This window comes from Chlamydotis macqueenii, chromosome 1 (genome assembly GCF_036417535.1).
Source record: "Chlamydotis macqueenii isolate bChlMac1 chromosome 1, bChlMac1.mat, whole genome shotgun sequence".
NCBI lineage: Eukaryota > Metazoa > Chordata > Aves > Otidiformes > Otididae > Chlamydotis > Chlamydotis macqueenii.
This window is the reverse complement of record NC_141556.1, coordinates 56,549,877-56,567,773: the sequence shown is the minus strand read 5'-3', so window position 1 is coordinate 56,567,773 and position 17,897 is coordinate 56,549,877. Positions and strand designations below refer to the sequence as shown.

General features: G+C 51.0%; 1 protein-coding gene across 1 annotated transcript; it reads right to left on the bottom strand.

Annotated features, from left to right (window-relative positions):
- Positions 1 to 1,190: 1,190 nt before the first annotated feature.
- CBX6 (chromobox 6) lies at positions 1,191 to 17,845 on the bottom strand. Its single transcript, XM_086752791.1, has 5 exons — positions 17,752 to 17,845; positions 17,540 to 17,583; positions 17,278 to 17,343; positions 17,017 to 17,083; positions 1,191 to 9,057 (listed from the first exon to the last, which is right to left on the bottom strand). The coding sequence occupies exons 1-5, from the start codon at positions 17,818 to 17,820 to the stop codon at positions 8,086 to 8,088; spliced, it is 1,218 nt and encodes a 405-aa protein (XP_086608917.1). The 5' UTR covers positions 17,821 to 17,845; the 3' UTR covers positions 1,191 to 8,085.
- Between the last annotated feature and the right edge of the window lie 52 nt (positions 17,846 to 17,897).

Below are 17,897 nucleotides of genomic sequence, written 5' to 3'. Positions count from 1 at the left end.
GTTTGGCCTTCCCAAAGCGGCCCCCCTCCCCTTGGCATTACAGAAGTCCCCCTTGTCCGTTGGCAGAGCTTCTCCGTGTCCACAGAGGTCTGAAGACCCACACCAGAACTGACCCACAGCACATGAGAAGGTCTGATGCGTGTTTGTATTTGACTGCAGAGCTGACTGACGCTGGCTAAGGGCAGGTGTTTCAGTGTCCTCGCTACCAGGTCTGCAGGTCACTTACACCCCCAGCAGGTCACAGCCCACTCAAGGAAGAGAAGACAGCAGGTTTTGGAATGTAACAATTTATTGGGGTTAATTTTTTTTTTAATTTTTAACTCCCCATTTCTGGCATCGATACAATATTCAAGAGCAGCAGAAAGAACAAAATGTACAAGAATACAAGAGTAATTAGCACAACCCCCACCCCCAAACCTGGAGCAAACCATTTTCTTGTGGGAAGCACCACAGGAAGGGGCGATTCAATCACCCCTCCAGTGGCTACGCCTCCCACCCATCAGCTCTAGACAGAGTTTAGCCAGCTGGGAACTGGATTAAAAAAAACAAAATAAAACCTGAACAAACACTATATTTAAAATGAAAATCGCAAGACAAAAAAAAATATATAGATATACAATTCATCCGTGCACAATCCTTAAATGCATTTTTTCAAAATAAAAAAAATTACAAGATACATATTTAGGTTTATTTTAAATTAAAAAAAAAAATTACCACCTTCACTCTGTATGCCAAGTGAGGGGAAATAAAAGACAGATGGGTTGCACCAGAACCATCAGCACTCTAGGAGTGAGGTCTGATCTTCTCTAAGAGAAAGGAAAAGGCTCTGACGCTGCCAAAACTCAAGCAACAGGCAGAATCTGAAGCACCCAAGTACCGCAGAGCTCAGCGGGGTAACTCGCCTGCTCAAGTTCAGTATTAGCAGGAATCTGCAGGATTTCAGCCTAAGCTTGGCACTGGGGAAGGTGAAAGGAACAGATGAGGCAGGCCCCTGTCCTCCACCACCACTGGACAACTTTCTATCCAAAAAGAAAACAGGGGGGAAAAAAAAAATTCCAAATAGAGAGAGTCCTCTATTCTTAAGGAGCGTACAAGGCCTAATGGCAGGGGAGAGCAGAAGAGGAGGGGAGGAGAGCAGACCAAGCCAATTAGCCTGGGGGAGGCATGGGTATGACAACTTTTTTTTTCTAAAAAAATAAAAAAAAAATTAAAAAAGTAATCACAATGAATTTTTTTTTGTTCTGCTTGAGAACTTGACCTAAGACTACATCCCCCTCCGCAGCTGAAGGGCTGGAAGCAGCAGGCTCCCTCCAGGACAGCTAAAGAGCACCTACCTGCTGCTCTGCCCAAATGGAAACCCTCAGCACCCCCCAGAGAGCGGGGCGCAGCTGGAGGGGCTGCTCAGGAGCACCTAAGGGCCCCACTAGCCCTACAAGGCCCCAAAGCCCCATGAAGTGCTTTGATGCATGCAGCCATGCTCCTACGGTTTAGTGCAAGCTCTAAGTGCTCAGCTGAAGAAGGAACAAAGTCAAGAACCAGGGCCCAGCAACAGGAATGAACGCTTGGGCTGCTTGTCCCAACCGTGCCCCTTCCCTCCCGCCAGATATATTTTTCTGAGCCACTGCTGCAGCTGGCATCACCCTAATTGCATCTAGCCGCTCTTCTGTCACCTCATTTCTTCCCAGTGCTTGCTGCGCACTTCCCTGCTTTGCTCAACCCAAGGGTGCGGAGGGCATCACCACTCCTCCATCCTCAGCGCCGTCTCTGCTGGCACTCTCGTTGAGTGCATCGGGAGGGAGAGGGCTCAAAGTACAGCACTTACCCAAGGTGGAGGGGCTCTCACTCCAAGGACCATGCTTTCAGCCAGTCCTGGAGACATCGTTTCCCACCATGTAGAAGCCAGAAGAGCTGCCAGAGGCAGCCCACCAAGACAGGAAGGGCAAACTGAAAACACCTCCCTTCACTCCTGAAAGGAGAAATCTAATGAAAAGGAGAAAGAAGAACTCCTGCGACATCCTTGTAAGTGAGGCAGGTGGGACAGAGGGCACCTCAGACTCACCACGCAGAAGACGTGAAGCTGCTGGTGCCAAGCCCGTTGACCCTGCACAGACAAGGGTGCAACCCCACTAGAGATGTCAGTCTGACACAGGGCAACATCAAAAGGGGAGAGAAGCAGAGGATGGAAGAGCAAATGTGAGGATGGAGACAGACTCCAACATCTCCTCCCATCTACACCCCCAAAAACAAACCATACACATTGCGCTCTGGGGAGGGACCTAAAAAAATAGAAGAAAAGAAAATAAAGCCACTTATTTGCTGAACCCCAAAGCATCGATGAAGTGAAGATACTTGCTGGAGTTACCTAGGGAAGGAAGCACGGACAGGGAGAGGGGGATTTCTGAAGTGATACTCAGCACTCCTCTGGCTCTGGGCAAACGCCGCAGGAGTCGGGCTGCCAGCACCCTCAGCAGGATGGTCCCCTCCACCCACCACCCCCTCTGCGTGCGGGAGACGGAGGCACAGGGCAGTGACACAGCTGGCAGAAAGGCCATGGCAAACCAAGAAGGAACAGAAGCCAGGAGGCACCAAATCCCTGGCCCCAAATCAACCCTCTACACCACATCACCTTCAGAACCGACATCAGGAAGGCTGCGTGCGGGGTGGTGGGTGAGACAGGGAGGGGAAAAGAGGGGAAGGGGAGAGTTTATTTTATATTTATATATTTATATATAAAAAGTAAATAAGATCCCAGCTCTTGCACGATTATTGGGCGATTGAAAAATGCAGCAAAAGCAAGCGACATTGGAGTAAAAGGATGCGCCAGGCAAGGAGGAAAAGGTCTTGTCGGAAGGTGGGGAAGGAGGCGAGGGGAAAAATAAGCACTTAGACACGCACTCCAGGTTTGTTACACCTCCCTGGGAAGAAGGACCTGCTCCCCAGCAGCCCCACTAATGCCACAACCAGGGGTGGGCAAAAGTACGGGGGGCTCGGGACACCATCCTTCAGCATGGCAACCTCTTTCTGCCAGGAGGTCCCCAGGACGGTGATCATCTCCAAACACTGGGAGCTGCCGAAACCTCCTCTACAAAGAGGGGCTAGGAAAGGGAGTGAAATCCCTAGGAAGACTCAGCTCAGAGACAGCTCCTACCTGCAGGATTTTTTTTTTTTTGTTTGTTTATTTCATAAAATCCCCCTGGGAACTTTGGTAAGGGGAGATGCAGAGGAATGCTCCCTTTCTCTTCTGAAAACAGAAATTAAGTAGTGGCTCACTACAGCTAGGCCTGCTCGCCACACTCTGTTTCTCTGTTTTCCATCCCAAAAGGAGCTTGCATCCCATTAGCTTCACGCCTCCCCAGTCCCGCTCTGCTCAGCGAGGAGAAAAGAGAGCACGAGACAGGAAGCTGCCGCTCCAAGCTGAAGGCCGTGGGAAGCACTGACAGAGCTCGATGGGCAGAGAGAGAAGTTCCCAAAAGCAGCCCAGGCTTTGGGAGGCATCGAGACATCCCTCACCTGCCACTGCAAAGCCAAGGGCACCAGAGAAGTCCAGACAAGAAAAGCTGTCCTAGCGTCCCCTGCCTGCCACCTTCTGTTCAGACACCAACATCTGGTGGCTTCTCTCTTCCCCCACAGTTACTCCCACGCACCAGATGAACATCCAGCAGAGGCATCTGGGATGAGGAAGCCAGCACACGAGAGCTGCCTCCTTGCTTTGAAGAAACATTTGGGCAACTCTTCCCTGCCACCTCGCAGGAAGCTGGAGTGGAAGGCGGCAGCCCTACGCGAGCACAGTCCCGTCAGGGTGCTCCTCTCCCCTCCCCAAAACCTCCAGCGTTTGCTGGCCATAAGAAGAGGGTGTGCCTCACTCAGCAACACCTTTAGAGCACACAAAGCAGCTCTCTCATCTGGCTCCAAAGATCTGACTGCTGTCAGGGATGGGAACGCCGGACTACATACAGATGGGACTCGGTTCTCTGTCCTGATGTGGTGAATCCTATATGGAAAAATGCCATTCCCTACCTGATGCTGGAAGAAGCTAAGAGACCCTACCGAGGGGAGGCATATCTGCTTCCCGGGAGATAAGCCCACCATGTTTAATCCTGCTTGGATATGGGGGAGGGAAAAGAGAAGAGACAGCAACTTGGCAGGAAAGGTACATGCCAACCCCAAATCTTAGCAGCTTGCTGTGCATGCAAAGTAAGTCAACTGTTTCCATGTTGGTGGCCTGATCCATGTTCTGCCAGAACACGACCGGCCATTTCTGAAGGCCACTCGGCCAGAAAACCACTTGGAGACTCCACCTTAGCTCACAGGAGAGGTATGGGAGGGAAGGAAACTCACTCCAACACTTGGGAGGCAAGGACGGGAAAGGTTTGTAGACAGGGTCCTCCAAAATGCAACTTGCCTTCTCAGCTCAGAGATCGCTGCTTAGTCCCAGAATGCCTTTCTCTCCAGTTCAAGCAAGTCAAACACCATCCCAAACACACATGCTTCGATACTACAAAATACTCTTTTTCTCTAAGGACCATCTAATACCACTACAGTTTGTGCAATCACTGCATTTATTATTAATTTTTAAACTCTCTCTCTCGCTTTCTCCCTGTAGAAATTTTTTTTAAACTTTTCTTTTTTTATGCAAAACTAATCATTTCACTTTTTTCCACTCCATCATAAAATCTCCTCTAAAAACACGACGACAAGAGAACAAACATGGCACAGACACAGAGAATATTTCCCTGTTTTTTTCTTTCCTAGGGGTTACGGGCAAGGGAAGGGGATACTTTCAAATAAACTCCTCCCTCCATCCCACGCCCTTTTTAAAGAGCATGGATAGATCTTCCTTCCCATCTCCGTTAAGGAGTAAGGGCAAAAATTTGGAAGGAGGAGTGTAACCCACGTGAATACGAAGGTAGGTTAGTCAGCCTCAAGTGGCTTGTCCACCTAAGGGAACTTGAGGCTGCTGCTGCATTCAAGTTAGGAGACCTCTAACTCAAAACAGCACGGGATCCTTATTTTGGATCCAGAGGTTCAGGGTTTGGTTCCCACCTGGTGACTCACCCAGGGAGAGATTTGTCACACAAGCAGTCGAGCTGTGTCTGCAAGCCGGATCATACTCCTTTCTTCCTCCACAAAGAGGATCTACTGCACAAGTTCCTCTGCCACAACAAGTCCCCTCATCTCCTCACCACAGGAAGAAGGTCCTCTTGGAGTATCCCTACAGTGACCCACTGTTTTGCTTTTCACAGACAGTCCCCTTGCTTGTCACTCTGGAGAAAGGCAAAAACCCTTCAATTAAACAATTCCTGCCCCCTGCCCCCAAAGAACACCATACAAGAGACACTGGGGAAAAGAATTCTGCCAAGCGAACACATCTTGGCCAAAATACATCAAGAGTTTCCTATTAAAGTTCCCTTTTATCTCCCACTTAAACACGTCAGTCTTTTTTTTTTTCAGAACCTCAATACCACGAAACAAAACACATCACCACATACACACCAAACAGTAACTTGACAGCCTAAAGTGACTGGCCAGTTTGCATCCACCTCACAAATAAGCTCCTCTTATCTTGCACCCGCAGAATAATCCTTGTGCAGAAGGGGGAAATACAAGAGAAGAATGTCCTCGCTATTTCCCTAAGAAAGAGCTTTTCCCTACGCCTACAAACTGCTCATCTTTGAAGCTGCAGTCAAATGGATAGGCTATGCTAAAATAAGGGATCCCCGGGTGTGCCAGGCACAGGAAAGATGAAAAAAAAAAATACAGACACGAAAAATACAGGCAGGTATTAATACAGTCACGCACACGAGTCCAACAAGTTATAGGAAGCCTTAGCTTGGTGAATGGATTGAGGAAGTCTCTTTCTCCCTGCCCCTAGCTTCAGCTGTGAATGCAACCACATCCCCAAAGAGTCCACTAAGCTCTTGAACCAAGGAAAGAAAATGAAAGAGGTGTGCAAAGGGTGGTGCTAACAGCACCTGGAATCCCCCTCGGACTGTCTGTGCAGACACCGAGCTGCAAAGGGTGTGAATTCACCATGCCTCACGGCTTTGAATTCCACCTGCTGCGAGGCAAGGCTTCTGGGGAGGGCAGCAAAGATTTCATTACACCAATCCAGGCGCTGGAGGTGGGGAAAAGACAAGCTCTGGGCACAGAAGCCCTAATTAAGGGTCAGATGCTGGTCTATTCCTCTACCACCCCAACGACGCCCCTTGGGCAGACAAATATTGCCTCTCTCCCAGAAACCGCCTTCCTTCTACCCTCAGACCACTGCAACCACAAAATCACTACTCCACATGAGAGCACTCCTCAGAGCCAGCTGCTCCAGAGCACCCTCATGTGGAAGCACCAGAGGGGCCAATTCCACTCGTGTTCACTTGCCCAGGGCAAGTGAGCCCCGGCACAGGGAATTTTTTTCCACCCTTTTCACCTCTGCAGCACATTATGTAGAAGTGATGCCCCTCTGCCCCATCCCAAATACAGGGGACAGGGCTGAGAGAGTGAGGCTCTCCCATTGATTGATCAGCACCTCTTTTCTCTGTCCCTACAGGCCCAGACATGTGCGAGTAGGGGTAGAAGGGAGAGCAAAGGAACTGCATCACATCGTGAAGCTTAGGACCCATACAGAAAACAGAGGAAGCCAAAAACAGCAGGTGAAAGAGAGAGCTTATTTTGGATGTGAACAAGGGTGGTCAGGGGGAGAGGGAAAGAATGGCAAGCTGTGGTCTTGCTCGCTCCTACTTGCAAGGGGCAAAGAGAAGGAATTTCTAGATCAGTGCACAGGAGCTCTTGGGGAAGAGATCCAGCACACACGCATGTGATGCGAGAGCGCCAGTTATTTCTTATTAGCACCTTTGGTTGACAGTTGTAAGGGCCGTTTCAGATGCTGAAAACACAGAGGGGAACCCTCTTCCAGGCCATTCACCACAGGGAAGGGGGAGGAGAGACAAAAGGAAGCAGGAAGAGCAAATGACCCACCTTAGCATCCATCCATCCCTCCCTCCCTCCCTCCGAAGGAGCGGGGGAAGCTTATGCGCAAGGTGGGAGATCAGCCTCACCCTGCTGGGACAGCGTCACGCTGTTGGCCTACCTGCCCCTGAACTGCAGGATGGATGCACAGCCAACTCCCACTTCCACCACAGAAAAGCCAGGGAAGGGCATTTCATGCCCTCTACCCCCAGGCAAGTGCAAGTGATGAACACCAGGAAGAAGATCTGGCCTGGAAGCAGACTCCCCTTTTCCTCCCTTCCCCCTGCGGAGCTAAGCAAGTTGGAAGATGCAGGAGAAGAGGGACCAGGCCACCTGAAAATGCCCATACAACTGCCAAGGTAGCACCAATAGTCAAAGGAAAGGGGAAGCCAATATGGGGCGTACGCTGCATGGGGCACCCCCCACCACCCCAGTTTTGTCTGAAGCACCTTCCAGCCATGACGTTTCACCTGCCCCTCTCCCCTTCAGTCTGGGGGCATCTGGATCAGCCACTGCCACGAGGACAGCACAGGAGACAGCAGATCCAGGCCACAGGCTGCGGAGGGGAAGGATGGCAGGATCAGAGTCATGGCAATGGGGAAACATAGGAATGGAAAAGACTGCATGCACATTGTGGGAGAAGGCTTGGGTGGAGCAGACAAGGGCTCCAATCCTCTTACATCCTCCCCTCAAGGGTCTGGAGCTTCTCTTCAGCTTTTGTCAAAGAAGGAAGGGGAAGGAGGGGAAAGAGCATCTTCCCCACCACCCCCACAGGCACACAGACATACGCTCACCCATCCCTCATCCCCAAAGGCTCCACTGCCCGTTGGACAACACCACATTCAAGCACAAACAACCATTTCCCAGCCCCACCACAACCCTCCCTGCCCCCTCCCAGTGGCAGCAACACCCAAGAACGGCGGGTGCCCCCACTGCCCTCCACTGACATGCTCCAGCCTCCAGGCAAGAGGGAATGGGCAGGTGGAAAGGAGGAGGAAGGGTGGCAGTGAGGGCAGAGGGACAGCCAAGGGGAGAAGGACAGAACTAAGGACAGCCATTCGCACCACGACTTCTCGCAGGTAGAGCTGCCCCCACACCCCTGGAGCGGGGGGACCTGGTTGCTCACTTGCTGCCTCCTCCGCCACCGCCTGCCGCCACCTTCTCAAAATCCTCCGCGTTGCAGAACTCCTTGATGGTGACGGTGAGGAGGTTGCTGGTGACATCTGTGACCACCACGTTAGAACAAGGAGACATCTCGGGACGCCAGTCGCCGGCCTCCTGCTCCGGGTCAGAAGATGAAAGGGACAAGGAGGGCGTTTGCCCCCCACTGCACCCTCCTGGGGGAGAACGCTTGCTGGTGGCAGCTGACTCAGGTGGGATGGAGAGGTCGAGGACCTCCGACTCACGCCAGTCGGGGATGGCTGGGCTGAGGGTCTCAGGGAGCAGCTTCGGAGGGGAATCATCTGGGTCGGAGGAAGAATGGGGGGCAGGTGACGGGCAGCCAGAGGAGCTGGAGCTGGGGGCGTCGTAGGGGGTGGAGCCCATAATGAGCCCACAGGAAGCTGCCTGGGAGCCTTCGGCCTCCCCTTTGCCCTCCAGAGAAGGGGCAGGAGCAGTGGATGGCTTATTGTAGAGCGAAAAGGCGCCGAACTTCATGTGACGGATCTGGGTGCGGAGGACGCTCTCGCTGAACTTTTTGCTCTTGCCAATGACGCGGTTTCGGGATGGGATCTTGGGCCGAGCCAGGGCCCCGGCCCCGTTGGCTGGTTTCCCACCTTTGTCAATGACTTTGAGGTTGAGGATGATGCGGCTGCGCTTGGGCTCACGGGGTTTCACCTTACGGTTGATGATGCGGACGGTTTCCGAGAAGGGTGAGACAGGAGGACGGATGCCAGCCCCGCCACCTACGCTCCCGCCATTCTGGGGGTCTGGACGCGGCAGGGGACGCCGGGACATGCGGTGGCATCGCCGGATGTCTTTCTTGAGCCGGTGCACCGCGGCGCTGGAGTGGAGCTTGGGAGAGGAGGTGCTGGAACCAGGCTTGACAGAAAAGTGTACATCCCCAATGTGGAGGGCCTCCGCTTGGGCCCGAGCCTGCGGTGGTGGGGAGAGAGAAAAAAAAAAAAAAAAAAAAAACAGGGTCAGAGAGGCAGCCTAGGTGCAAGCCAAATCTTAAATTGTGCATTGCTTACCTCAGGACAAGAATGCCATGTCACATTTATACCCACATTAATGACAAGCACACATACACACCTATGGATTATTAAGAGCCACAGCACAGCCCCCCATACAAGCATGGGGCACTTCTACATCCTTTTTGGGCAGCTAATCATTCCCTAGGCAGTACCCCTGCTGACACGTGCTTCCCTAAGGAAGAAACTGTCACACTCTAGCCATGTTTCAAGGTTACAGTTAATGGCTTCCAAGCCCCACCTCGGGTCATCAGCCAGCGTGCACAACCCTCCACTGTCAGCCAACCAAGCAAGCGTTCTCCTAGACACTGGGGCTGTTAGTGTTGAGTTAGCACCCAAAGTTACATACCAGTCCCTAGACAGGGGACTGTATCAGATCCTCTACAAAATGAGCACAAGACAAGGGGTAGAAGAAGAGTAATGCATCCATTCGCTCTTCCTCTCCCATAGCCAAATTCATCTCCTTTGGAAAGCATGGTAGAAGGAGATCCTGAGAAACAGGTGGAGGCAGGGAAGGGTGGTCTGATCGAGCTGTCTTAGCTAAACACAATAAATGCAGAGATCTGAAGCTTAATTTTAACCAGAGACCACAAGAGAATTGTTTATCCTTACCCTGCTGTGGAAGCAAGGTCCAGTGTTTAAAGCCAGAGACTAGGCCAGCTGGAATTCAAGTCAAGTTTAACTGCATCTCCAAAGAAGAGATTGCCTTGTCGTTTCGAACACCACACTTGTTTGAAACCTACTAATGAAACCAAACAGGAACAGCACTGGTTCAGCTGCTTGGTGCCATCCCTCCCTGAGCACCAGGGCAGGGGAACAAGACTTTTAAGCTCCTCTGGTGCCTGCAGATAGTGCCAAAGCCTGCCCTAGTTGAGACACCAGAGACAGGAACATTTTCAGGCAGCAGGAAGAACAGTTTTTTTGGTAAGCTGAGGCAGTATGACCCAAAGACCCTGGGGGAATGGAAACCCAGAGTGTATTCTTACATCACGCCTTGTCAGAGCACAGTTGCTTGTAGAGCTCAGCCTCCACCTGCACCCCACTCCTTGCCCAAACCAACCCCCTTCCTTATTCCCTCTCAGCGGTGGTCACAGGCAGAGGTCGCCCAGGCCTGGAGGGGACAGGCCAGCCCCCCTGTGATTGCCCATCTAGTGAGCAGCTTCCCCCATCTCGTGGACACAACAAGAACTGCAGTGCTAGAAGACGACAGCTGCTTTTCCTCCCTAACTTTTCCATCCCATTGCCCCCTAGTACACGCCAAGATTGGGATGGCTTCTTGCCAGCTAAGAGCTTAAGCACTCCAACACCATCTCCTTTGTCACCCTGCAGGCTGTGCCTCCTACCAGAGAAACGCCTGGGGAAAAAAAATGTGCGTGTAAAGGCAGAGACCTAACAGCTCTAAGCGAGGGGCCCAGGCCAGCTCTTGCACAATAAGCTCAAAGCCCTGGCCCTACATCCTCAGAACTCTGCTGTCACCCAGCACCCCTCTTCTCCCACCAAGATCCCCATGGGAACCACAGAAGATCCTGAAGGAGCAGAGAACAGAGATGTGAAGACATTTTGTTCCTCTCTGGCTAATGCTGGATCATGCTCTGCAGTACTACTTGTATCCTGGCTTTAAAAGGACTGCAAAGGTGAGGTCTCCCTCCCTGGCTACATGTGAAAACGCAGACTGAAGGCTCATCGGAACCACAGACTCTAGACTTCGTATTAGCCAACTGACAAAAAAAAAAAAAAAAAAAAAGGACGAGTAACACGATTGCCAAGGCAGGCAGAGACACTCTCCGTGTTAACGCTGGGCTGTCGGGGTTGTTTCACCTAGTTAGAGGGAAGTGACCCCAGCACAGACAAACCCCAGGACATCCTGCTGTAGCAGGGATCATCTTGGTGTCCAGCTAGTTTCTCTTTGCCCGGCCTCACGTGTTACTCCATGCCCCAAACTGTTCAGAAAAAATAATAGAAACGCTTTCTGGCCCAGGCATCCTACAGGCTGGAGCACAGGTCCCTCTGAGGCAGATGACACTAGGACAAGCTACAGTTTGCTTTCTGACATTACACACCAGCACAGCCTGGATTAACAATTTTATTCTTCCTTTTTACCCACCTTCCCCATCACAGCCAACACTTCCAGCATTGCTTCTCTTGTGCTTTGGGCTTCTCACCAATATACCACTGCTCAGCAGAGAACAAAGAGCGACACAATGTCCTGTTCCAAAATGCAGGACAGGGAAGACAGGCAGAGTACATATACATGCAGGGGTAAAAATCCTTGATCCACAGCATCACTGGATAGACACAGGCATCCTTCAGGGGCTCTCCTGCTGCCAACACCACACGTCTTCTATCTTAATTCCTTACCCTGTAATCACGCCTTGGAGTGAGGAGTTCTGCCCCCTCTGCTCAAAGTCTAACTGCTGCCTGCCCACAGCGCTGCCTTCCACCACCCACATGAGAAAGAAGCAGGCCTCCCCCTACATCTGCTCTGAGCCACCCTTGCCTTATACACACCAAAATTCCTCAAAGCTTCCCATAAGCCACATTAAATGAGAAGCAGTAATAGTGGGATGGTCATTGCACAGCCACTTTTAGGAGTCCTGCAGATTTGACTGTCTCAGCCTTGTGCAGATTAATCAGCTCCTGTCCTGTTTTGACAGGGAGACCTGTCTTGGTTTTACACTTACACAGCAGCTAGCACAGAGCCTTGGTCCATGGCTAGGACTTCTCCAGCGTGCCAGAACCACTAGGTCTCCTTTACTTGCTACGTGTCTGTGTTTCCAGTTACTTCTGGGGCACTTCCTCAAGGCTGAAGCTGCTTCTGACTCATGTTTCAGCTTTTGCATTTATTAAATTCAAGTTTCAGTAGTCTCCAGGCAGACTACATGCACCATCAACCTCTTTAGCCAATTAAGGTAAGCTGGGACCTAAAAGCCTCCCCTAGGTGCTACACTGCTGTCCCTAGTGACCAGCTTCAACGCGAGTTCCAAAGAGCAATATGCAAATATTCAGCTTACCTTGAGCTTGTTTTTCCAGGTAAGGTTTCAAGAAAAATCGTATCAGAGGCTTTATCTAACACCAGCCCCCAGAGCCCTCTCACTTGAGAAGCTCAGTATTCCTACCACAGGATCAGGTTTATTCACGCATCAACTATACAAACTCAAGTCTCTTCCCTGCAGAGGACAGCACATTTTCTGGGCTCTCCCTCTCCTGCTTCCAACTTTTCATTAAGTAACTTGCTACCTCTGGTTTGGAGAAGACTCAGCATTCAGTTTTATTTGTTGGAAACTCACTTCTCCCTGCTACGGATCCATCACTCAATCACACGAGCTGTACAAGCATGAGGTCTTTGAAAAACAAACCTATTTAATCCTTTCAGCTGTGTCACCACAGTTTGCTACTTAACTCAGAAGTTTTCCAAACCTCTCCAGGTTTGCCTGTTTTCACCTGCAGGATCTGCTCACTGCTGAGGAGGTACTCAGCATGTACACGAAGCAATTTACTCTCTGCTTACAGCTCAGCCTACATCAGGATGCAGCTTCTGGAGGCTTGCTGCAGTGCTCTGTCACGAGAGCAAGGCAATTGCTAGGATTGCTTCCCTTCCCCCCCTTCCCTTTTGGGATATGTATCACCTTTATTTAGCTCATACAGCTTTCCCTCATTGCCCCTGGGAACCAGTATATCTCCCCTGTTCCCTACTATTTCTGAATAAATGTCCCTTGAGGCCCAGCAAGCATATTTGTTCATTCATTCCCTTAATGCACTGAGGCACACAAGCACGTACACGGACACGTGCTGAGAAAAGCCTCTCTTACCTGATTTGTATCAAAACCTCTGCAATTTGGAAGAAGGGGAAAAAAAAAAAAAAAAAGAAAAAAAAGACTTTGTAAGGCAACAGATTTCTAGTTAATTTTTTTTCAAAATCAAGTCACTTCCAGTAGCACTGCTGCACCACAGCAGCGCTACTCTCTCATAAATTACTGGTTCTGCTTTGTCTTTTATTCTCCACCTGCATTCCCACAGTCCTTGCTCCAAACGGCATTCACGAGAGCTCTTCTTTCCCCTTTTTGGCTGCCATTCTGCCTTTTTATTGCCCTCTTTCTTCTGCAGTCTTCCAAGTGACAAGGCAACAGCAAGCCAGTTCATAGCACAGTTCTCCCAAGCAACACTGCCATAAACTAAAGTCTCCCTACTGGATGGGGAACAAAATGCTACAAAGGGGAATGGTCTGTTTTCAAACCGCTCGGGGATAATTTACGAACAGGGAGGAGATCAAAAGAAACCCAACTCCAACTTTAGAGTTCAAGAAAGGGCAAAGCGTTAGAACAGCACGCAGCTCACCCTCTTCTTCCTCCCCCCTCCCTCCCCTACTAAGGCTCTCCTTTACTCCAGCCTTCTCCAGCCTTTTCACCTCAGTATTTACAGCCACCCCAACTAGGGGGCTTTGCTAGCCACCCACTGAGCTTGCAGATCGGGCTCTGTTTCTTAACAGCACTTGCTAGAGTTTATTAGATTAGTCGGTGAGTTTTGCATTCCACGCAGCAGAGTGCCAAGGGAAAAGCAAAACAAAAAGAGCAAACTGAGCAGGGGAAAAGAGGAAGATCACTATAGCATGCGCTGTGTCTCTTTCTAACCTTGCACCAGCTTCCATTCTGACCTCCAGCTGAAGGGCCTGTCCTCAAGGATGACTTCTGCCAGACACCTAAGTAGTAATGTAAGAGCCTTACATACAGTGCTGCCCATTTCAGACCAAGGACTCCACTTCCCATAGGCTCAGCACAAAGCCTGCAGCATACCAGCAGCCTCCCAAGAATTACAACCTCCCGCCAAGCTGGATCTCAGCTGTGGGAAAGTTTGCCCCTAGCATGCAGAGGATAAAGACCCATTTCCTGCCCAAAACTCTGCAGTTGAAGTTTGCAAGGGTCACTTTCAACACCGGCCATCTTGATAGCGATATTACAAAGCCTGGACTGTAATTTCCCTTTGCAGCCTGACGGAAAGGGCAAGTGTTAGACAGCTCTCAGCAACAGGAGCCTGGCTTACAAAGGCAGCAGGTGGCCAAAGATGCAGCTTTTCAAAGCTTTTCCAAAGGCGTGGGCCACTAACCTGCTGGAATGCTTTCTGCAAATCCCCCTGGGTGCCTATCTGCAGCTTTTGAGAACTAATCCCAGGGTAAACCTAGCCCCAACTGCAAACTGAAACACCCACACAAGCCAGGGGACTGAGCAGCGTATCGGGACACTTACTTCAATGCCGTACTGGATACTCGGAAGCCTAAGTTAAGCACTGACTCACATGAAAAATCCCAGCAAGCTCCCAAGTTGAGAGCAGACTAGTCTACCAAAGCAGTTCTAGGCCAGACTCCTGCTTAAACGTCATTGCATCCAGGCCTAATCTGTTTGGTTAACAGATCAAATAGAATATTGTTCTAACTGCCAACTCCAAGACTCCCTCTGGGATGCAAGAGTCAAATTTCTTCCCCTGCTTCTGAAATTCTCACTGGCGAGAGATTCTGCAGCTGAAAGAACCAAAACCACCATTAGCGATGCACGAGGCAGAACCAAATCCCACTCCTCCCGCAGCAGCACCAGTGCTGCAGGGCCAGCAGAGATCAAACGTGCATCTTCGGCAGGTCAGAGAGACGCACACGACGCGAGCTATCACGCTGGTCTCGGTCATGTTTCCAGCCACAGTTGTGTTGCTAGCACTTTGCTTGAACAGAGCTCAAACAAGTTCAGATAGGGCTAGCTGAGATAGAGTTACTTCTTGCTGCCCAGCACAGGGTGTTATTTTTAGGGTAGGATCCGAAGTCACAGAAAAAATGGCAAGTCAGAGCGCTAACAGTTTCACCAGCTCAGTTTCCCAGAGCTGCAAACCAAGCAGCAGTGGCAGTGCTCTGCCCTGCCAGCCTCTCCCACAACGTGGCACCAGCCTTCAGGAAAGCTCATCTCGCTCCCTATCGCGATACATCTTCTACAAAGTACCAAGCCAGCTCTGCAAACCTACAGGTTTTCAGTAGCGTTTGAGAAGCTGGCAGAAGGAAGATGTGCCAGAGAAACATGTCAGGGACGTGATTCAAAGGATGCTGTTGAATAATTCAGGTTCCAAGTTTAGGAGGGGGCTTAAAGGGCAAGGGGAGAAGAGGAGGAGTGAGTGGGTTTTATTTTTGAGTTTGGGGGTTGGTTTTGTTTTTTTTGAAGGATTCAAAAACTGGCAGTGGATTTTGCTATATCACATTCAGAACGAAAAAGAAAAGAAGCTGATTACACACAGTAACATTAAAGGCATAGCATAAACACTTCTCTACCACTGTGAACAATGTCAGGTGTTACAAACACCAGTATTTTTTTTAATTCAAGCAGAGAACTATTTTAAGCTGGTGGTTTCCCTTTAAGTGTTCCTCTGCATTGTTGGAAACCTAAACACAAGGGTTTCATTTAATGCATGACTGCCAGAAAGAGAAAAACCAACTAGTCTAGTTTCCCTGAATAAAGAGTAAGAGGTAGTACATTATCAGTTATGTTCATAGTTTTCAGCCTCCAGATACCGAAAACTCTTATCAGAAAAAGAGGCAACGAGGGAGAAGGACAGTTCCATCAGTAGGACTCCCTGAGGATTACCAGAGTTCCCTGGGTTCTCCTCAGAGCATCAGAATACGCCTGTTTCTGCATTTCTTCCATATGCTTTGTTATGTCCTCTTAAAGCAGAGGAGCGACACCCTACCCCTCACTGCTCTTTCCAGTGCTCACATAGTTAAAGTGCTGTGCTAACTTGAATAAAGCTCCTACTGCTGTCAGGCAAAGAAAAGTATTAACCTGTTTCACAGATGGGGAAACACGCACAAAGGCTAAATGACTTGCCCAAAGCCATAGGATGACTTAGTGATAGCGATGCCTTACTACAGGGTCCACCCTGGCTGTTCCAGGGCTTTTTACTGGATTAAAACCAGGGAAGCTGTGAACTCCCTCATCTGCCTTAATCGTAAAAGGTGTGTTGTGTTTCTATGTTAATTTGAAGTCTGAGATTGAGATAGTCTGAGAGAGAGGTGGGTAACAGGGAAGCAAAGCAAGGAGTTTTGTCTGTAGACTAATAAGTCCACAGAGCTCACATAGCAGTCGCACAGCTACCAGATTTCTTAAATAAAAAAAGAAAGTAAAAAATTGGAGGGGGGCTGCACTAGAGACTACCTTCCTCATTTGTCACTGGAAGCAAGTAGATGTAGTACAACAATACCCTCTTACAGAGATGCTGCATCTATCGGGGGGAACTGGAAACTTCAGTTGCTATCCTACACAGAGGTGAAACACTCTTCCTCCTCTCTGCCTCCCCTCCCCCCCCCCCCCCAAAAAAGTGAAACGAGCCTGCTTGTTTCAAACATGCTTGATCAAAACACAAGCCCTTCATGCAACTCCTGTGGAGCAGCTACATCTTGAAACACAATTGGAGGAGCACAAGTGGCAGCGGGACTCCCGCCACAGCTGCCTGGTTGCTCAGCATGCTGCTAAGCTGCAGGGCACTGGCTGGATGGAATAGGCTACTGAAGGAAGAGGGAGCGGGGCAGGCTAGCTCTCCACTGCAGCAGCAGAAGGCCGTAAAGAGGGAGAGGATATTGGAAAAGAGACTGCAGCCTCACCGCACACATCTGCGTGTGCCGACCGTCCTGCTGGGGCACCCGTTGCACGCACACACGCTCTCCCCTCACACACTTCTGCATCCCTGCCCCCCACTCGCTTTTCCCAGGTTTTCCCCGCGTTCCCAGAGCCGAGCAGCAGGCACAAATCACTTCAAAGTCCAGTCCTTCCAAGGGCACGGACCAGCAAGGTTTGAGAGATTTTGGGCTAGGCCTAAGTTATTTAAAAAGAGTTACCTTCAGGAGAAAAGTTTTAGGCTTAGGTCCTCTCTTCTTTGGCCCATACAGCTCACGTTCTCGTTCCCTTTAGGGAGTCAAATTTGTCAAGAAGTTAAAACTTTTCCCAAAGGGAGAAACAGAAATATACAAGTTTAAAAGAAAAAAGGAGAAAAAAAAAAAAAAGAGGGAGCCTGGATGCCCTTTCCCGCTCGCCCACCCAAAGCCAAATCTGCTGCAGCCCCCCAGCCCGGGGCGGGGGATCGGGGGATGAGCACTCACTTCTGCTCGAAGGCAGCGATGAGGCGGGAGTCCAGGATGTTCTCCTCGGGTTCCCAGGTGCTGTACCTGCCGGGGGCGCGGGCAGCGGACACGGGGGAGTACACAAGCAAAGGGGTTAGCGCCCAAACCCCCCCACAGCCGTACACAGAGGAGCCCCCCCCCCCCTTCCCACCTCCATCCCGTCCCCCCCCATCCCCGCAGCCCCAGGGGCGGCCCCCGTAGGGCGGCGCGGGCAGGCAGCCCCCCGCCGGGATGCACTCACTTGATGGCCCAGCCTTTCCATTTCACCAGGTACTCGATGCGCCCCTGCAACACACGGGGGAGAAAGGGGGGGGGGAGGTGAGGTGAGGCGGCGACCCGGCGGGCCGGCCAGCAGCGCGGCCGGGGCCCAGTGGCGGGAAACGAAGGAGGGTGTTGGGGGGGGGGTGTTCTGCGGCCGCCCCCCGCTACCCCCACACCGGTCGGCCCCCTCACCTTTCGGATGCGCCGCTTGATGATGGACTCGGCGGCGAAGACGCGCTCCCCCACTGCAGACAGCTCCATCTTGCTCCTCGGCGGCAGCAGCGGCGGCGGCGGCGCCCACAGCCCATAATAATCCCGCCCGCCCGCCCGCGCCGCCC